At 41.7% G+C, this 21183-nt stretch overlaps 1 protein-coding gene across 3 annotated transcripts; it reads right to left on the bottom strand.

Moving 5' to 3' along the window:
- Positions 1–1402: 1402 nt before the first annotated feature.
- USP44 (ubiquitin specific peptidase 44) lies at positions 1403–19770 on the bottom strand. 3 transcript variants are annotated; one of them, XM_082280674.1, is made up of 6 exons: positions 19709–19770; positions 12960–14468; positions 4756–4954; positions 4174–4282; positions 3184–3389; positions 1403–2794 (listed from the first exon to the last, which is right to left on the bottom strand). In XM_082280674.1, the coding sequence occupies exons 2-6, from the start codon at positions 14385–14387 to the stop codon at positions 2595–2597; spliced, it is 2142 nt and encodes a 713-aa protein (XP_082136800.1). In that variant the 5' UTR covers positions 14388–14468; positions 19709–19770; the 3' UTR covers positions 1403–2594. The 3 variants fall into 3 exon arrangements, with proteins under 3 accessions (XP_082136800.1, XP_082136801.1, XP_082136802.1); XM_082280675.1 differs by having other exon boundaries at positions 4174–4252; XM_082280676.1 differs by having other exon boundaries at positions 4174–4240.
- Positions 19771–21183: the final 1413 nt, after the last annotated feature.

The following is a 21183-nucleotide window of genomic DNA, read 5'->3' as shown; positions in this document are numbered from 1 at the left end:
ATGCATTAATCAATTACCACCTGGGACTGGAAACAGTTACAATTTTTCAGTTTAAGGCGATGCTACTTTAGCCTGTATGCTGCATCCCTGTGATCTCTCAGCAAGTTTGCAGATGACACAAAGCAGGAGGAGTGGCTGGTAGGCCAGTTGGGGGCACTGCCACACAAGGGGAGCAGGACAGGCCCAGGAAATGAGACAAGAGGAACCTCATGCAGCTCTGCAAAGGGAATCACCACTCCTGCTCCTGGGCAGGAATCACCCCAGGCACCAGTACAGGCTGGGTGGGAAGCAGCTGCCCAGAGAAGGACCTGAGGGACAAGCTGTCCATGCGCCAGTAATGTGCCCTTATGGCAAAGGAGGCCAACAGCCTTATGCCTTAATCTGGTTAAAGGGTGCAGAGCTACTACATGAACTAGTTAAGTATTAAGAACTGAAGCAGAAGCTGTGGAGAAGAGCACCTGAATTAGCTCGTCTGTGTGGTGGACTGCACTAATCATCTCTACCCTCCCCCCTCTCTCAATTCGGAGGACTAGAACTCTCTCTTTGTCCTTCCCTTCTCTTGTTCTACCCAAGAGCAGCAATGGGAAGAAAACTGGATTTGCTTTTGCTGAGATAACGATGTCTTTCAGAGAAAGTCTTGAGACTCAGCAATCGTTGCTGCAATGCAGGGGAATAGCTGTAAGTACAGCCTAGGCAATCTTCTAGTAAAGATGGCAGGGTAAGATTCCTTCTAATGGACTTGAGTATGTGCTTAATAGCAGTGATTGAGACTAATGAACTCTTACACCCAAGTTGTTCTCTACACATCCAAAGACAGACCCTTCCATTAATGCTTGAGTCTCTGGAGACCCCTATGATCTCCTAAGAGATGTGCTTGGAAGTAAAAAAAGTATCAGAAGCCTGAAAGGCAAATTTTCTGAGCTATCTGTAAGCAGAGAAAAGGGTTTAAATTACATTCATTTCCTCACCAGCAAGAAGAGCAGAGGAAAGTATTTGAAAGACTCAATAGCCATAACAAGTACATTTGTCAGATCACTCACTTGAGCAGGTGGCTTTTGGCAAAAAAAAAAACCAAACCCACAAACACAAAAAAACCAAGCAACCAAAAATAAAAACCCCAAACCAACACCTGAACTGTTTTGCATACTTAATTAGGATGAGCACAAGACCAAGAAGTTTGAGATCTGAGGTTGCTATGTGCTTGCTATATGCAAGCTATGTGCTATATGCTATATGGCATCTTTCAGAAACAGAAATGATAACAAAAGTCATTTATAAAACCAGCTGTTAAATCACTGACAGATGGCCAAAGCAGTTGTATAGTTAATGTTAGAAAAAATCTAAAAATTTTTTTTAAAAATGTAATGATAATGTAGGAATTAATTCCAGTCCACACATGCTCTTCTGTCCACATCAAGGCATTTTATTGAGGTAAAACTTTGCAGAAGATGAGGTAACAATTTGCATAGGACTTACGCAAAATAACTTCACAATTAAAATTTAATTGGCATTAACTACTGTATGTGGAGGAGTGATGATTCCAGCTTGTTAAATTCTCCTCACTGCACAGTTCTGTTAACGCTAGTGGTAGGACCATGTAGTACAAGGTACAGCAGTTGCAGGTGATGAAACCAGACTGAGAATGCTTTCATGCAAACATTGCAGCTGCTTTTCATCAGCTGTTTGTTAATGGGATGACTGAGACAGACAATGCTTGCCACAGCTTAAAGTAAGCTGGTCCAATTCAAGAGAACGGATGCTAATGTTCTTGTAGCAATGATAGTGGGAGGAGTGAGTGTGGTTTTGTTGTTGGGGTGTTACTGAGTTTTTTGCTTCTTTAAGAAAGCTTTTAAATTTTTGGAATAAAAAAGCCCTTGGTTGTTAAATTACTTTGAATTTGGCACTTGAGTTTTAAGTTGTCAGGTTTGTTAAGGCTAAAACATGCAAGTCTTGGTAAAGATACATTCTTGTGTTATTAAACACTCCCCTTACCACACTTACATGAAAATAACTTCATGCTCTATTTCCTCAAGTCCAGATTTTAAGAAATTCTATCCATGTATCTTTAGTATAGCCATTCAAGCTTGCAAAATAATTTCACAGAAAGTTGCCTTGGAAAAATTCATTTTCTATCTGACATGTTTTAACATTCCTTGCTGGTGAATGTCAATATTCTAAGACCTAGTAGCAATTCCTGCAAGACAGTAAGAATCACGGTATCATTAGAACTATACTATAAAATGTACACAAGCATATACAGAAAATTAACCAGAAAAATATCAGTTGCCCTTTGAAGTAAGTTTTCTAGACCAATTCAAAAATATTATCAAAATACAAAACCAGCTTAAAAAAATAGCCTGAGGTAAAAGTTAAATGCACATAGCAATCTCTTCCTTAAAAAAATAGCTGTATTGAAATTCTAGGTACTTAGTTACTTATTGTCAATAAAAACTTTTACTAACCATTGTAAAGAGTACTTCAACTAATACAAAACTATATAAACATTGAAAAAGTACAATACTGTACTTCCTTTTAAAAATACATAGTTATGACAATTTAAATCTTTACCATACACACAGTTAACTGGCTTTGGATTAGCTGCTACTGTTGTCCATGGAACAGCCAGCTAATTCTGTATGCTGCTGACTTTGAGCTGTGCTGGGACAGGGGACTCTACCATGTCCATTTGCCTGAGTAAGTCGTTGGCTGTAAAACAAAATGTAGGCTTGAGCCTTGCATACTTCTTCCATAGTGCACATGTTGAGTTTCGAATCATTGCAGTGTACCCAAAATCCTACAAAAGGGAAATATACCAGAAAAGAAAGTCATCAGGACACTGATTTTAAGTAACTGCATCATATTTAATAATTAATTAGTGTTTGGTCCCATTTAATGAGTTGTGTACAAATAGTAAACTGTTCCAGTTGGGCTGGTTTATTTGCCTCAATGTTTTAAAAGCCCAGCTTAGCTTCCTCAGATTTACAAGAGAGTTTATAGCTTGAACACATTTAACAAGGCAATACAAAAACTGAACTATTGGTCTACAGAGCTGCACTTCTCGTTCCAGGCAGTTCAGCTACAAGTGATTCCCTCTTGCTTTTGAGAAAAGACAGTCATTGTATGAGTTTAGAATTACGACCCCCCCTTTTCTCCCTCACTGCTCATTTCCCAGCAGGTTCCTACCTCCTTCGGAATTGTAGCAGTAGGCAGTGTAGTGCCCTGAGCCAAATCCTTTCCCATGATGCATTACCACAGCAGACAGGTCGTAGATGAAGCAGTCAGGCAGGAGAGACTTGAGGGATTCCCTGCAGCAATAAGGCTCCATGTTTAGCATTTGATCAAAACTAACATGTACACCAATCTTCTCACGGTGATTGCGTCCTGACCACCTGGAAAGGTAAATCAAATGAAAACTTAAGGTTTTTTTTAAGGAAAGAGCACAGCATTCTGAATTATGTTTTAACACAACATGGTATTTTCACTATTATCCTATGCACAAAATAAATGCTAGGCATTTTTTTCTAGGCTTCCTCTTTCACTTCTTTATTTCAAGGCCTTTTAAATGTGTCTATGGTACCTACTGTTTTCATCTTCTGAAACATCCATCTTAGGATCTGTGTAATGGTGAGTGGGAAGTATTTCCCACCTATTACACCTCTTTGGTATTTCTCATTTATTCTATCTCACTTTCAGTTTCCTTTGTACAAGGGACAGACAGTACTGATAGGCGGGCTAAGAGTTCACAGAGATGCCATGTCCACTTCTGAGGCTAAATGCATTTATGTATTTGGAAGGTTATCTGAGACTTCCACCAAATACAGTCCAGGTTTGTGTATTAGTGATTATGAGCATCCTACTCTACCTCAGGATATCCCAAGATTAATTTTTATCAATAAAGTTCAGAGCAAGGTTAGTAAGTTTTGACCGAAAACAAGAATGAAGTAATTTTGGTACTAAAGTAGCAAGTATCTGAAATCCAAAAAGTTAATTCCCTACTTACAACGTATCTTACTGATGTTTCAATTGAACAAGAAAAATAAGTTTCCAGTAACTATTTCTCACCACACCAGTAAAGGGAAATGAAACTGATGCTGAAAAACATTGATCCTAAGCAGTGGTAGAGCAAGACTGAATCTGTCTGTTTGCAACACTTTTTTTTGTGGTACTACTTACCTAAACCGTTTAAGGTGTAATCTGAGAACCTGAGGTAGTCGACACACCATAAGCTGCTTCTGAGCTTCTGTGAGTATAACTGGTTTAGAAGAAAACTTCCTTCGTTTTGCTGAGGTCAAACACACAGTTACACAATACAAATCTTGGTAACAGCCTTGTATTTCAGCCTAAGATTTATCCACAGAATTTGTGTGGACCTAAATATCTATGGTATGTGCCTCCTTAAAAAGGATACACTCTGAGAGCCATTTTGCAAGGATTATTCTATGATGCAAGTAAAAAATACTTGTGGTCACTTACATTAGTCACCTTAATTTAAAAAGGTGATGGCTTCTTCAGCTGGGAGTATTAGAAACCCCATTAGTGTGTCATGAGGCTGTATCTAAAAGAAGCACCACACTTCAAAACATCTTTTGAACAATTTAATCTTCTAGGGGGCAAGTAACAGCTGTCAAGTGACCACACCAGGACATAACAAGAAGGTCTTTGTTTGCAACACACTTTTAAGACTTCTATTCTTGTACTGTCAGTTTATATTTTACACAGAGAACGTATGCATGAGTACATACTGCCTTTACTCACTGTTGCACTGATCACACGCATATATCTTTCCTTCCAAAGCTTCAGTTTCTGTAAACTTGGCCAGCATTTCTGTCAGCAGACATGGATACTGAGACGACATCTCCTTGCCATTGCAGTGATACCTCTCGGGAAACTCCAGGGACAGGTCCCAGAAAGGTTCTATGGTATTTGATTTATTGTCACAGGTAAGACATGTAACCTGTAAAAAAGATATTTAACCAGCTTCTTACACTCAAAAATTTACTTTGCTAAAAGTGTACCATAACATAGCTCTAAAAAAAGATTCTTTTTCCTAGAGATAACCAAGGGTAACCAAAGACAAGACAAAGTCATTTAACAACAGAAATGATACACCTAATTTCTTTTCTCTGAAGCAGCATGTCCAAAACTGTTATCACAAACAAGTAAGTGTTCTTATGTTTTACTGAGAAACAAAAACAGTGTCAAAATGTTCTGTCTGGGACTGTCCAAAAGAAAGCAGCTGGTGAAGTCTCAGGAGTCTTTTCTCCAAAAGGAAAATTTACATGAGAAATTATAATATAGGGTAATTTAAAAATAAATACAAATAAATCAAAAACATATACACACAAAAAAGAAAAACGAAAATTAAAAAAAAAAGGAACAGCTGGGGATTTTAAAGTCATATCCTTCTTACTTTGTAAGTCTTCCAGGGAAGCCTGGATTAGGAAGCACACTTCTTCAAAGAAAAATTAACAGGTAAAAATAATTTATTTCTTCTTTCAGTAAGTGGATCCATCGTCACACTAGGGAAAGGACAAGCAGTAAGACAACATAAATAAAATGTAAAGAAGTGAAGTGAGTCAACCTGGAAAATGCAGATACTACAGCAGGGGACAATTAATTTATTATAACATTCAATACTTAGGAAAATAAGTTAAAAGCAGTAGCTCTTCTAAGCTGGAAAGACAACACATTAGGTGTTGCACGCTTCCTATTTAGGAAAACAGCACAAGTTGTTTGGAACAACTAACATAAAGACACAGCAATAAAGGAATGAAAATTCATGTGACATCCAAAGATTGTTATTTCCTTTATGCTGCTGCTGTTCTACATAAATTCAGTGTAGTTCCCTTCAATTTGGTTAGTAAGCCTACACAAGTGTGAAAATACACTCAGTTTTGTTCAGAAGCTCCTTTGTTTTCCTCTGAGGGTTTGCTGTTAGGTCATTGTTCAGCCTGCTTTGGTATTTCATGATCATTTATATAAGGACCGATCCATCACCTCATGGTATCTTCCTCCTAGGTGTTCTTGTAAGTGCACTCATTAGCTGCAACAGCTTGTACTCGATCTCTGCATCAGCCACCTAGGGCAGATGTGGATTTGTGTCCCAGCACAAACTTTTAGCAGTGCAGTTAGAAAGCTGTTAACTGCTTTAAGTTCTAAGATGAAAATGCCACTGCCTTGTTCTTAGAAAACAAAACGTCAAACTTACATGGCAGAGAAGAGGAGATTCTTCTGTTTTAATTTACCCTGTCAGGAACATCTTTTGTAAGTGCTAACATCTGGCAACGTTTCTAAGCCACAAATTATTAGTAATTCAGAGCAGAAATCTAGACATGGAAGACAAAAAGGTATGTTTGGCTGTAGTTCAACCACACTCTAGCTTAAACCCAGAATGACTAATGAATTTCTGCTGTACAAATGGGTAATTTTGTTGGGCCAAAAGTTTATTTAATTGATGAATTACTTAAGAATTTGTTGCACAGGAATGCACACTTAAGATTAAGGAGCTCAGAATGAAGAACACACATGACCTCAACACAGATAATTTTAACATGTTCTGAAGTTTTAGTGTATTATATTAATAATCTAGGTTAAGATCTTCTTTCCCAACTAGCTAATAACTACTATCCCAGAGAAAAAGAAACTAATAGACCCAGCTTCCAATTTTTGCCAGTCAAAAAACTGAAGATAAGCAGATGCAAAAAAGCTGCTTCTCATCTCATCATGCAACTGTGAGCAAAGCCGATTTGTGGGGACAAAACCCTGTACTGATATACAGCTGCACTTATTTCCTCAAATCCAAGCCAGTCCTCACTGCAGCAGAGTTAAACTCTGGGATTTATGTAGTTGCCCACAGCCCATTAACCCGACACACCCGGGCAAGTGCGGCCAATCCCATCAGCCCCTGTGCCCTCACTGCTCCTGGACACAGAGGGAAAGGACAGCCAAGCACGGCTGCAACAAGGGTAGAAGTGTTTTTCTCAGCCAGGCCTGCGCTTACCAACTGAATTACCCAAAAAGCAGGAGGATTCCTAGCCTTCTGTGCAGTCCATCTGCACTGCCCTGTCCATTGGCACTGGCTTCACAACATTGCCATCACTCTTCTTTCTGGGACTCCTTTATCTCACACCCCATTATCATTCACACAGCACAACGCAATTTTCTTTTTTCACAAGAGGGACAGAAATTGTAAAAACTGTTCAAAAGTTGGTTGAATGAGATGAGATTTTATAAAATCCAAAACAAAAAGAACCCCAAACGTGAACTCAAAGGGCAAAAACTTTATGCACTTGTCCAGTGTAACTTTGTATAGCATAAGTATGTACCACAGTAATAGGGAATTGAGTCTACTCTAGCAATCTGGTTAGTGATGTCTATCTTTATGACTAAACTTCACAAACTCAGGGTTTGATTCCACCTTCCCATTATAATTCAGAATTGCTACTATAGGAAGCTTTAGTGCTGTCATTTATAGCAAAGCAAATGAGAAGTTTACATTAGAGCAAAGTAAATTACAGATTTTAGCTAGTCTGAAATCTCTACCTTATGTTCTGCCCTGATCACCCTCTCATGCCTTGAAACATGGGTATTAAATACAATTGTTTGGTTAAAGCTTAGTATTCAATCATGGGCCAAAGGCCAGACTGAAAAGAGCTGGATCAAATTGCTTGATTCAAGCTAAGCACGGAGACTACTCAGACAAGCATCATTGTGGCCACAATAACTTGATGGACAGCCACTGCCCTGGATGGCATTCAGTGTAAATGCAGCCAAAGAAAATAGTTAACATATTGCTGCAGAAAAAGCTAACTTCATCATCAACTGTTTTGCCTATATTCCCTGCACTTGCATGGAAGAAAGAAAACTCTTAACCACCTCTGCCCCAACTTTTTCTTTGTTGGTCTTAAGAAGAGTAAAGCAGCCAGTCCCATTTTTGTGCTTTCACTAGATGAGACATATATATAATGACTAGTAACTCAATTTTTGCACAGGAAAGTAACTGAATTTGAAGGGGTTCTCTGGAACCCTAAGCAGAATTCATATGACAGTCAGCATAAAAAACCCCAACTGAACTTGCAGTGATAAGCATACAGCATCATCAAAATGATCTTTATTTAGCAGAATAACATAAAGCATAACCATAGCTAACTGTGGTCTGTGATTCAATGGCCTCTTATAGATTAATTTAAAATGTTACTTTCACCTATTTGGAAAACAACTTGATAATCATTTTGTGACTCAGACTAAACATAAAAGCACAAAGACTAACACCAAAATATAGAAATCAGTATACATGACATCAACTGGTTTAAGTGCAAATCCTCCCATTACCTACCTGAAGTTCTCATCTTTTTAACAGTCTGTTCAGTGGGAGACTTAATACCCAGGACTACACGGATCACCCTCAGCATTCTCGCCCGAACTCTAACCCACAGAATACTACCCAAAACTGAAGGCTTTCAAACAACTCAAAAATTGCACACTTCCCCTTTTCTCAGACAATCTGTCCTGAAATACACTTCAAGAATAGTTTACATACTACACTGGTTAGAACCTACTTCACTCTCTGGGATTTGGCATAGTCATTTCTCTGACCACTGCATGCTCTTAATTCTGCCATGCTGAGCAGGAGCAGAGCAGATGCTCAGATTCCACCTTAAAAACGATCAGGAAGTAATCAAACTGCTTAGGATGTTTTAAGCATGCCTAGAGTATCAAAAGCTAGTTCTTACTAGGCACTGCTGTAAAAAAATATTGGAGCCAATTTTTCTGAACTCTGAGAAGCTTGCAGATGACACAAAGCAGGAGGAGTGGCTGGTAGGCCGGCTGGGGGCACTGCTACACAAGGGGGAGTGGGACAGGGCCGGGAAACGGGACAACGGGAACCTCATGCAGCTCTACAAAAGGAAACATCGTTCTGCTCCTGGGCAGGAATCACCCAGGCACCAGTACAGGCTGGGTGGGAAGAGAATGACCTGGGGGACAAGCTGTCCATGAGCCAGTAACATGCCCTTATGGCAAAAAAGGGCAAGAGCCTCTGCAGCTGCAGTTGGCAGAGCATCACCAGCAGGTCCAGGCAGGTGATCCCTCCCCTCTCCTCAGCCCCCACACAGCTGAAGTGCTGGGCCCAGTGCTCAGAAAAAAGGGAGACGTGGATATGCTGGCCTGAGTCCACCAAAGGGCCAGGAAGATGATGAAAGGCCTTGGACATACCTGACCTATGAGGAAAGGCTGAGAGAGCTGGGACTGTGCAGCCTGGAGAAGGGAGCTCAAGATGGTTCCTTGTACGAGAATTTCTGCTTGCATGATTTCTGAGTGCATGTGGCACAAAATAACATCTGCTATTTCAATTTCTGGATTTTTAGAAATACACCTGTCCCCTTCCTTGCTTAATATAGACAGAGTTTGAAATAAACATACTTTAAAAACTGGCACGTACTGTGCTATTTAGTTGGTACCATTTAAAAAAACACAAGCCAAAAAACTCTTGAGAGAGACAACAGCTAACATACTTGAGCTCTTGAAGTGTACTTTAAAGATCTGTGAGCCAGTGTCAGTCAGTTTACCACTGCCACATGAGTTCACAGCACAGTAGTTTCTCCTTTCCCATTGAAGAACTGAGGACAGAAGAGAGTAAGGACCTCCCACAAGAGTACAAGCACTGAGGGATTGAAAACAACTAGTATTTTAATAGACACATTGGCATCTGCTCAGAGTCCGAATGGGTTTGAGAGGTATGAGCCACTCTCTCCAGACAATGGCTGCAGGAAGACTAGCATGTGAGAAGACAACAGAGGGGGAAGGGTTTTGCAACTATAATGCAGATCTTTACTTCTCTTAGATGTACCAGGTATTGAAGTTTCACAGTCAGTACTGCAAAGTAAAAAGCTGAAATCCTATAAGAGGTATTAGAATAAACGTAAAATAAAAACCAGAGGCAATTTGCTCATGCTGTTTCTGGAGTTACCCACTACCTAGTCTAGTACTCCATAAAATAGTAAAATATTTCAAGCAGTAGATGAAGAAAACTTACTTTAAATTAGCTGAGAACATAGCAAAACAAAAACAACTACCTCATATAAAACGTGCAATTGTTTTGACATCACCCAAAACTTCTAGTTATCAAAAAGTAGCCTGCATAAGATTCTCAAACACTCAGTTCTCTGCTTTCTTTATTTTATATCCTAAATTCAGTTAGTGCTGAAGCAGGCAGCACTTCAATAGCAACAGACTGATGGCAAACTCAGGATTATTACTTCCCTTCAAGTTAAATTAGAACTAGAAGGGAGAAAATGTTTAGCTGCACATGTGAAAGTAATGCGATACCTAAATAAACACACAGCTTATCAGCACTGTAAGGGATCCTCTGCATACTTTATCAAGAGTAGTTCATAGTACTCCTGAAGTTTGAAGGTCAGGAAGACTGACTTCACGGTACGTGAGTATCTCACAGAATCACGTAACTTGAACTTATATTTTCTATACAAAAGGCCAGTAAACATACCAACATTTTAGGGGTTCTAAAATGGAAGGCAACTGCACACAGAAACATGCTTCTCAAGTCTCCTTCTTCAATGAAGTAGGATGTAAAAGTGCAGCTGGGAACGGCTCCAACTATCTTCTAGAGAGAAATTGTAATACTGTCACAGTATTACATAGTACTTTATTTTTATTACTATATTTATCACAGTATTACTTTATCTTATAGGTAGATAAAGTTAGGCCTAGAAGGACTAAACATGCACTCCTTGTTTTTAAGAGCTAACACTGTCAAAGATGTGATGACACAGCAAGAAGTTTGGGGGTTTTTTTCAGCCCTGAATAGGCGTTCTCTTGCTTTTTTTGTTAATTTCGTTAAAGCAGTTCTGACAAATGCCTAGTGAAATCATGATGTAGGAATCTTACTGAGGAAAGGAAAATAATTGCCTAACAGAGTTTATAAAGTTCATGTTTCCATGTGCAAACACCAGGGACTAAATCATTAAGATGACCTGAATATATTTTACAAAGAAGAAATGTAAATCTTCAGGGCTTACTTTTTCCTTATAATATTTATGATGTTCAAAACCACAAGAGAAGACTAAACTAAAACAAAGGAGTGGCAGAAGACAAAGGGAACACTGGGAGTGTAAAGTGTTGGACAGTCTGTGGGAACTGCCTAATGAGCCGGGGAGAAATTACTACAGATAACAGCCTCAATACTCTCTTCCTTGTTCCTCTCACTTCAGGCATTCTTGAGATCATCAAGGCTGTATTTTGCACATAGACATCGAGAAGCTGCAGTTAGAGCTGTATAGCCACAGAAGTCACAGGATACCTCAAAACTGTTTAATTCCCTTTCCATTTTACTCAATAGTGTGGAAGTGAGGGGTGTTTGTTTTGTTTTGTATTGCTTTGGGGTTTGTTTGTTTAGTTTACTCAATAGTGAATTCTCACTACTCCCCTCCTGGTCTCAGGAAGGTGGGAGGGTTTCTAGTCACAAACCTCTTCACGGAAAGCTAAAAATATGTGAAAGAAGTAGTTATTACTGAAATGATGCTGTGTCTTTATAGCCTTGAAAATCCTTACCAAAGCAATGAATCCTGTAAGGAGGTTTGGAACACAAGCAAACCTTGTCAGTATTCCTAAAAAATTACCTAATTTGCTAACAAAATTGTTATTTTTGGAGAGGAATGGGATTTTCAAACAAAAAAGCACTTTAATGACATAAAATACTAAACACTTCCAGTTGTGCAACACTGATACACGATATGTACTACTGAAGGAAAGGAAGCATGCCAACAGAAGTGCTCGTACACTGGGCCAGATGGAAGGTAGCTGGTGATCTGGTTTTATTGCTAGATCTAACAGTTTCCAGTAGTTTCACAAAACCTAGGATGACTGAAGGCTATATGCTGCTAACAACCCTGTTACCTTACTATGAAGTTTACAGGTATCGTAGCAGTAAACGATCCTTAGTCAAACACCACTTGGATTTCTAGCTTTACATATTAAAACATTAAACCATCAATCAAATAGTCAGAACAGGCATTTTTGTGTTAAACCTTTTCTTTACACACAGTATTCATCAAATGCTTCTGCACTCCCTCAGTAACATATTCATGTATACTACAGATCCATTCCAGGAACCAGGAATTTCCCAACTTCTGTTCCTCCTGCAATGTGGTTAGTTTTTAGATTAATTCAACAGAAACAAGCATTTGTTTGTTCAGTCACTACTCAGACATTTGTACACACATACTGTTGGGATATGCATAACAGTAAATGAGCACACTGAAATACTTAATGGGGAGCTGAGAAGTAGAAAATAAAAAAAAGAGAGTAGTCATGCAGAAAGAAGGAAAACCACCATTGCCTCCCCACACAAATTTGGTTCCTGTGTTGACAGAGCCTTCTGTATCTTTGTGTTGTAACAGAAAAGAAGTATTAGTATTTCTGTACATAGAATCATGACATGCAATTACTCACTGGTAATCAATCTCAAATTCAAGCTATTTAGTGAAATAATATCCTGTTTGACATCCATTACCTAATCAGTTTCCACTTACACGAGATTAACACATTCCTTAACACCTCTTGTCTAGTATCACTATAGTGATAAGCCACATACTTAAAATTGTAAATTCTTTATTCCTCCAAATGAGTTGGTGCTTAACAGCAAACACAAATATTTCTCAGTAGGTGGAAAGGTGCATTTTAAAATGACAAATTTAAGACTTTTATGAGTCTTTGGGTATTGGGTTTGCACGGCCTGTTTTTTCATAGCGGTAGGGGCTACAGGGTGGCTTCTGTTGAAAATGTGTAATGTTTCTTCTGAAACTGTGTAATATATCCTCACCATCCCCCTTCAATAGTTATAAATGTACAAACCTTTGAAGTATGTCCATTCCTGACTGACTAGTGTAAATGCAGAACTACAAATCATTAAACACCTTTTAAAAAGTAATCATAAAACATACCTGACTTAATAGCTGTCCATGAAAAATGTTGTTAACCACATTCAAAACCTGCTTTATAAGTTTTCTTTGAGAAGCAGGGATGAGAGCTGGGTATCTGGTCCCTGTAGTCTCCAGTTCCTGCTGTACTTTATCCAAAAGTTCACAGAGAAATTCCTGAGCATCTTGTTGGGCATACCCTCTGAAGGCTGGAATTAGTCTCCACACAGAATGAAGCATGGCAAAAGGAGACACCAGTGCCCATTTGCCAGACCACATAACCTGGAATAGAGTATGCAACTCATGACAGAGAGAAATATGCTTTGAACTGGGCTCCCTGGGCTGAATGAGTTCCATACTTTTTGATGCTCCTCCACTTAATCCAGAGGATAAACTAGGCCGCCTCACAGCATAAGATCCCTTTACTTTCTCTTGGGTCTCATTCACGTGTAATGTTGAGGCAGCTATTGACAGGTGTTTGGACGAAGATCTTGTTTTACCATTGGTTGCTGTTGCCAGCAGTTCCTGAGTTTGGTTGAGATCAAGCTTTAAAAAGCATTCTCGAAAAATAAGTAAGTGACTTAATACCTGCAGGACAGAATTCATATAGCATGTGTTTCCCAGGTTTCTCAGTCCTGTTACTCCAGGAGTCACTGTGGGCCTTCGTTTAATTGGAGAGTCACTTATTTTTCTCAGTCTCAGTTCATCGGAGGTATATGTTTCTTTCAACTCTGCCACAGATTCCATGTTCTGTGGTGTTTTCTGAGGGCAGAGTTCTGTTTTTAAGGACATTCTAATCTGATTTTGTAAACGACTGCTCTTTCTTGGAGGCATCTTTTCCATCTCTGCTTTCAACTCACGTTTTCGTTCTTGTCTTCTCTTCCTAGCTTTGTCCTTTTTCAGCTCTGCTTCCTCTCGATGTCTTTCTTCTTCCAAAATCCTTTTTCCAGTAGGTGTCAACTCAAGCCACGATCTGAATACTTTGCCAAGGACTGCACGCCGTCGGTGCCAGAGAGCTGTGAACATTCGATCTTCATTCCGAAGCATGGCTTGGGCACCACCATGGGAAAGGTAGGAATCATCACTTGTACCCATAGAACGCAAAGTCCTCCCACTTCGAGTAGTGCACTCATAGTTCTGACTCTTGATTGCACTTAATGTACTCCGCAAGAGTTTTAGATCACCGGTTGCGTTATCATTGAGAACGTAATCGTCGCAGAGATAACAGAAAACATACAGCTCGTTTACTTCCAATGCCACTGGGTGGCTGCTCTCCTGAAAGTGCTTTAGTGCATGTTCCTCGATGTATCTTCCACACGCCACATGCGAGCAGCTGAGGCACGCCCACACAGATTCCGTAGTATTACAATCCATGCAATGCCATTTCTGAGGATTGAGAATGGAGTGATCTTGGGCCAGTCGCAGACGTCCTACATGCTTACACTTATCCATTGTTAGAACTGAAATTGCAGAGATATGCTGGCAAAACACATCATCCAAACTATTTTCTGTCCATGATATTTCAATCTGCAACTAAAAAAAAGAAAGTTATAGTTCATAAATACCCAATTGTATCTCTTTTACAGGAGCCAGTGTACCAAATTCATGTTGAGGTTAAGATCACAATCATCATCCAACTGAGTCCCACCAAACACATGAAAGCAATCAGTCATGTGGAGCCACACTCACACACTCAACACCTTCAACAGCAGTACGACATTCACACTAAATTGCCTCCATACCACCGTTTATATTCCCAGCGCTTTGTGGCCCAGGACTGAAGCATACTAAATGCTACACTTTAGACCCAGTTTGTTCTTTTTTATTAAGGGGCACTGATTCTGTTAAAAGATACTGTTACAGAGTTCAGACACAAACACAACTTAAAGTGAGAAAGGTTGCTCAGAGCAGCTGAGGAAGCCCCCAAGCCTAGAAGTGTTCAGGGCCAGGTGGGATTGGACTTTAAGCAACTTGGTCTAATTGGAGGCGTCCCTGCACACAGCAGGGGATTGGGGGACAGGATCTTTATGGTCCCTTCCAACTCAAACTATTCTGTGATGCCAAAATTCTCCTATTAATTCTATCCCTAAGCATACAGGTGCAGAAGTGCAAAGTTCACTTAAATTTATTATGTTTACACAGTGCCAACAGTTCAGACAAACGAGGCTTTATACAACTCAAGCCCTTAATTAACCCATTCCTTTAATTAACTCACTGCCCCTCTGTGCTCAGTAAACCTCATTATACCATTTCTACAATAATGTATCTTAAGTCTCTACATTTTAACACATCATCCTAACACCTCTGAAAGAGTAACTTGGCAAAGCAGAACTTGATTTCTTGAGACAGAAACACCAGGAGTAACACCAGTTACTACAAACTTTATAAAAACTTTCTAATCCAGGTCTTCAGAAGATCATTTAAAAATCTGGCTGGCACTGGCTCATATCCTTTATTAAGTTTGTATGGTTGCATTTATTTATTCGAAGCTGCTGGTTTTGCTTCCTCTTATAAGGTGCATTTACCCAGAGAGTGTCTGATTTGCAAAAAAATTAAAGAGAACAGTGTTTTTCTCTTTCTTGTTTTTACCATTTTCTTTGACTATCTCGTTTAGCTATAACATCTAGAGAAAAATTATAATGGTGCTATAATGCATCAGGAAGTGATTACATGTGATCTGGGACATTTGTGCCTACCACATCACTGAACAGAAGGGCCAAAGAGCACACAGCACCAGTACCATTATGCACAGTGCTTGCCAGATGAAACAATTAATTCACCTGAGGAGTTCAAGGCTTTGTCAAATATTCAGCCTATGCCAAGTGAGATGAGTTTGCCATTACAAATGCATGCTCTGGACCTGGCCTAGGCTGTCCAATAGCAAGGTCTTGGATTCTTTCCAGGTAAATAAACTATACTACAAAAGTACTGAGTGCTTTACACAACTCTGGACAGAGCCAAAAAAAACCTATATTCCAGCTATTAGCCTTAAACATGCTAATATTTATCAATTTCTACAGTCCTGAAACACACAAGAACAGGTTACTCAATATAGAGCAGAGGTTTAGTGTAAGCTAAGCTTTAGATAGAGGGAATCCTAACGTACAATGACATGACACTGCTAAGGAAGGGAAACAGGTTGGTTCTAGCCAGCTAGAACAGAAACTCTAATCTTCATCTGAACTTTGAGAAAAGCTGTCCTTAAAAGACTCAACAAAAAATGGCTTTGTTTGGTTAACTGGCCCATGACTAGTGCCTTTTAAAATGTTACAATAGAGATATCAACATAAGAGCTGTAATAAGTCTCTAAGCACATAATCTGCATCCAGCATTGCATGCGTTGTATAGAATTTATTCTGTAATGAAGAAAAGCTTGAACCAGTTGTAGAGAAACTAAAGAAGTGTACACAGTTTTACATGCACACATTAATCTCTCATTCATTCTGGCTAAGAGTTGTCTCCAGTCCATACCCACTGCACTAAAAAATTTCAGGCAGCATGAACTCTGGGGAGCAATTCAGCAACTCCCAGATCAAGTACCAGCCACAGTGTATTAGGGGAGGTTGAGATCCCTTGTGTGCTGTGGTCACAAAAGTAATGGCTTGCTTAACTTTTCCATCTTGCTTGCACCCATAACGTTCATTCCTTCTAAAAGGCAATCTATCTGTAGGCTGCCAATTAGATTCTTTTACAAATAGCTGTGCAGAGTAAGTTTGCTTTTCATATTGTCTTCATAAATAAGACCATCAGCATTATCTCGTGTCTTCTAGTCTGATAACCTCTTTTCCCCAACGAAGTGGAACTTTTATAACACTGATAAAATTCAGGATAGTAGTATGTATGTAAAGTGTGCTGCAATAATTCAACACGGTATTTTAAGAGAATTCTAAGTGTCAAGACTCATCTTTGTGGTTTTGGGCTAACATAAATAGATTCTACTGCATAACATATTAGTAACGGTCCTTTCCAGCAGACCAGAAAAGAACACTAAACCCTGCCTTCCCACAGGGCTGTCACACACAGCAATGCTGTCAGTCAGAGGAATCTGACAGGTCAACTCTTTCTGGATTTGTTAAAGTCACCGTGTAAAACCTGTGGCGTATTTTTCCTTCCTTTTAATATTATATGGTCAGATTATTTTTTTTTGCACTTTTAAAAACATTCTCAAGACTAAAACTGCTTACATGCCTCAGTGTGAGCAGATACTGGACTGAGAACAAAAGTAATCCACTGATCTCAGGACGACGACTGTGTAAATCAGGACTGCACATTCAAGCTCTTCATGCAAAAGCAGCACAATTCTACGAAAGCGCAAGATCAGCACCTTGAAGGGAAAAGCCTAAAAGCCCCAGCTCCCCCACCAGCAACCAAGCCAGCATGACATTTTCCCACCTACGTCGATGTGTGGAGAAAAGAGACAGGGTGGAAGGGGGAGGGGGAGGAAACATCTTAGCACGGGAGAGAGAAGTCTTTCTTTGACAAAAAACGTGAAGAAATCAAAATGCAGTTTGGTCAAAAAGACAGAAATATCTGAAAAGACTGCAAAAAAGCTTAGAGTACAAAACTGAAACCAAGAAAACTTCAGATGAATGTCAAGCAGCACACTGACATCATGAATGTTTGAAGTACTGAGACTGCATCAACTCACATTTAAAAACTGTACCTTAGAACCAAAACTTGGCAAAAAATCTCAGGGTGAAAACAGGAGTGAAGTGACAGATAATGGTGAAAGAAACAGGAAAAATACTGCATACTCATTCCCACACTTACTAGAACACTGCAGCTAGAATAAAATAGTACAAGCTAATGCTCCAATGTTAAAATTCCCTAAAGGAAGTTATTCAGCACTAGTTTCTGCATTCTTCTCTCCTGAGGTTCAGTTCTGTGCACACACACAAAGAAACTTTGAATTAGTTGACCAGCACTTCAGAGATCAAGCCCCCCTGCCCCCGCCCCCCCCATGTTCTTACCACAGACCTGAGCTGAAGTACTAAGCAAAATAACAACTACTAGCATATAGAATAGTACTGTTGAAAGCATTAAGTTGTCTGGAAACAGAGAGATACACAGAAGTTTTTTCTTGCACCAAAGTTTCACAAGCTAAAAACAAAGATATATAGAAAAGGATTTTTTTGTTGTACCAGATCTCAGCCTTACTGACATGCTCGTTCCTTTTGTTCCACTCAAGAATGGCTGGCAAAATGTACATTTTTGGGTAATTCATGAGCTGAAAAAGTAGTTGATGCCAAAATCAACTTAGAAGTCACTAAAATTGATTATTTTCTTCCATTTCTGTTCCATGCAAACAAGAATTCAAGATTTTAAGACTTTAAGGTTCATTTTCACAGCTGATTAATTTATAAAATGTAACTATAAATATAAACAAAAGGATGTATTTTTCCCTTAGTCACTACCTGTGTAATTAATTGCCTGGCACATAAATGAGAAGTCTCAAGCATTAGACTAGAAATGCAGTACATAGTTTTACAATTAGATATACACGTGTGTATGCTCTTGTGCCCCATTTATATTCTGGTTTTTAAATCAGATGACCGTTTACCAACTGATTTTCATCAGGTTCAGAATACCTGTTGAATATCTGAAAACACAGGAATCATGGGTACTTAAACAACTCAAAGTTTTAGATAACAAGTACACTAACTAGAAGGCAGTACTAGAAAGTACTGCTTTAATGCTTTTTCAAACGAGTTTTCTTTAACAAAACAACTCAACGAAACACTGATGTGCGTAACTTCCAGCTGCAGTACAGTCCTGCAGGAGTAACAGTTTAGACTTGAAATCAAAGCAGCACTTCAAAAAGAAATTCTATGAATTATTTCCGATTTCTAACAGAAGAGCCTTTGACAAGAAATCCCCCAGTCTCCTTCCCCTGGAGCCGTGCAGATCGCCATTTAACTTTTTTTTCTCTATTTTTTTTTTTTTTTTTTTTTTTACCAGCTAAAGAATGTATATCCAATGTGCTGCCTAGAAGTGGTCGTTTACCCCAGGACACCACAGACAGCGGTACAGCTTTACATTCGATGCCTACTACTGCAAAGAACCGCGCGTTTCCTGCAGTGGAGACTTCACGATAAACAATACAGACCGAAGCACTTTCACACAAGCACGAAAAACACTGCATTTCTTACTGGTCTGAAGTTACACTTGACAGTTCTCTCCGTTTAGAAAAACGAGCACCTCTGACTGCCCTGACAGCTCCTGTTCTGACAGCCCCTGCAAGCAGACACCCCGGCTACGCTGGCCCGGGGCTCGGTGCCTTTCCCGCAGAAGGTCCGGCGCTTGCCGGCGCACCGCGACATGGCGCGACTTCGTCTCTGGCCACCACAGCCAGGAGCCGAGAGCGGCGGGCCCCGCTCACCGCCACCCTCCGCTCCTCCCCAAGCTCTCCCTCACCTCGACGTCCTCCCGGCCCCTCAGGGACGTGGAAGGGAGCGGGCCCCAAGCAGGGGTTGCCCGCCACACACCGAGCGCGGCAGGAAGGCGGCAGAACCCCTGCCGGTCCCAGGGTCTCGCTCCCCCGACCTCATGCCTTGCCCGGCTCGCCCCCGCGACAACGAGCGCCTCCTCCTCAGGTGCCCCTCCGCAGGCACCGCGCCGCCGCTACCGTCCCTCCCCGGGGAAAAGGCGCCGCTGTCTCCCGCCCCGCGCTCCCCTCCGCAGGGCACCTGCTCCCCGCAGGCCGGCCCCGGGCGGGCTGGCAGCGCCGCCGCGCCACTGCCGCGCCCGCCCCCGCCCGCCGGTCCCACACGCACCCTTCACCCGCCGCCATCTTGGGCGCCCCGAGCCGCCGCCGCCGCCTCAGAGCGGCCCCTCCACGACGTCAGTGCCGCGCGGGGCCGCCCCCACCCGCCCCACACCCCCGCCCGGGCGGGGAGCGCAGCGGGCGGCGGGGGGGGCGCGGGGAAACGCGCGGCGGGGAAGCGCCGCGAACATCCCCGCACTCGCCCACCACCCGCACCCCCGCGGCCGCTCCGCGCCCTGCCGCCGCCCCGCGCCCACCTGCCCATCGCCATGTGCCGGCGGCGGCTCTGTCACCAGATTTGTAGTGGCAACCGAAGTCCTTCCCACGTCTCCTCCCACCTCCCCCGGCCTCCCCCGCCCGCCGGGCCGAGCGGGCCGGTCCCGCGGGGCCGGACGCGGAAAGCCTGGCGGGGAGCGGCGGGCGGGTGTCGGGAGCCGGTTCCCGAGGAGCTGAGGAGCTGCCACTGCCCCGGCCCGTGCCCGCGGGGCACCTGCTTGCCCTGGGGTGGGTCTGTACCCAGCCGGGAAGAAGCGAGGTCTTGGACCCCCCCAGGAGTGGGTGTCCAGATTTCCTTCCTACATTTTCACCCGTGATTTGTCATCGGTGGCGTCGTCCTCATCCCAGCACAGCGGGAGCTCTGTGGGCTGTGTGAGCTGAGCGCTGCCCTGCGAGACCCGCCCGGTGGCTCCCCGGGCTCGCCGGTGCCGCCAGGAGCCATCTCTGGCCTGGCCGCTGCCCGGATGTGACAGTCACACACCGTACCGGGGATCTCAGCCCATGAAACTCCTTCATATCATATCTCCGTGCATGTTGTTTGTGGAAACTTCTGCAAGGCAGCTCACGTGATAAAAAACCCCAATCTCTTATCAGGTCCCTGTTACCCATCTATTGAGTACTTTTTCACTCTCAGGTTTCATTACAGAAACTTAAATAGGCAAAAGACTTGCAAACTAACATCCTGCAGATGTCCTGTTTGGTAAATTTGATGCGTCTTTACACTGATACTTTTAGAACTAAAGTTTCTGAAGTGCAGCCAGCTGTTTCTAGCTGCTTTCCAGTTCTGCCAGCGCTGAATTAATTTACACTTGTGTGTGGCTTCTGCTCTGCCCTGTGTAGGGCAGGCTGTGTTTGGGACAAGAAGAATCTTGTGAAAACCCCCTCCTGACTGGGCAGCATCACTTTTTGCTGGAGAAGGTTGGCTTGTGGTTTATGTGAACCTGCTCATAAAGTCAGTGTGGGGTGCTGCTGGCCATTGCAGAATGTGGTTGTGATGTGTGTGATGCTGCTTAGCCACCATAAACGAGTAGTGGTTTGATGCAGAGTGTGAGCATTTCAGATCCCCCGCTCTTGTTTTGGATCCATTATGCCCTAGGATATTTTCATGACAGCATCAAAATCTCTCACATCTGTTTCTGTGTTTCTAGTTGTGTCATCATAGAAAATGTGTTTCCGTTTAAAAGTTGAAATCTATAGGCCCTGGCTGCC

Source organism: Coloeus monedula (genome assembly GCF_965178545.1).
Source record: "Coloeus monedula genome assembly, chromosome: 4".
Classification (NCBI taxonomy): Eukaryota; Metazoa; Chordata; class Aves; order Passeriformes; family Corvidae; genus Coloeus; species Coloeus monedula.
The sequence above is the reverse complement of the archived record's forward strand: the minus strand, read 5'-3'. Positions and strand labels throughout refer to the sequence as shown.

Excerpts from the sequence above, each read along its gene's own strand:
- USP44 (XM_082280674.1), bottom strand. The coding sequence starts at position 14,387 with ATGGATAAGTGTAAGCATGTAGGACGTCTGCGACTGGCCCAAGATCAC. Across the intron at positions 4,283-4,755 it reads TGCGTGTGATCAGTGCAACA|CAAAACGAAGGAAGTTTTCT; the intron begins GTGAGTAAAGGC and ends GTTTGACCTCAG. Across the intron at positions 2,795-3,183 it reads CTGCTACAATTCCGAAGGAG|GATTTTGGGTACACTGCAAT; the intron begins GTAGGAACCTGC and ends TCCCTTTTGTAG.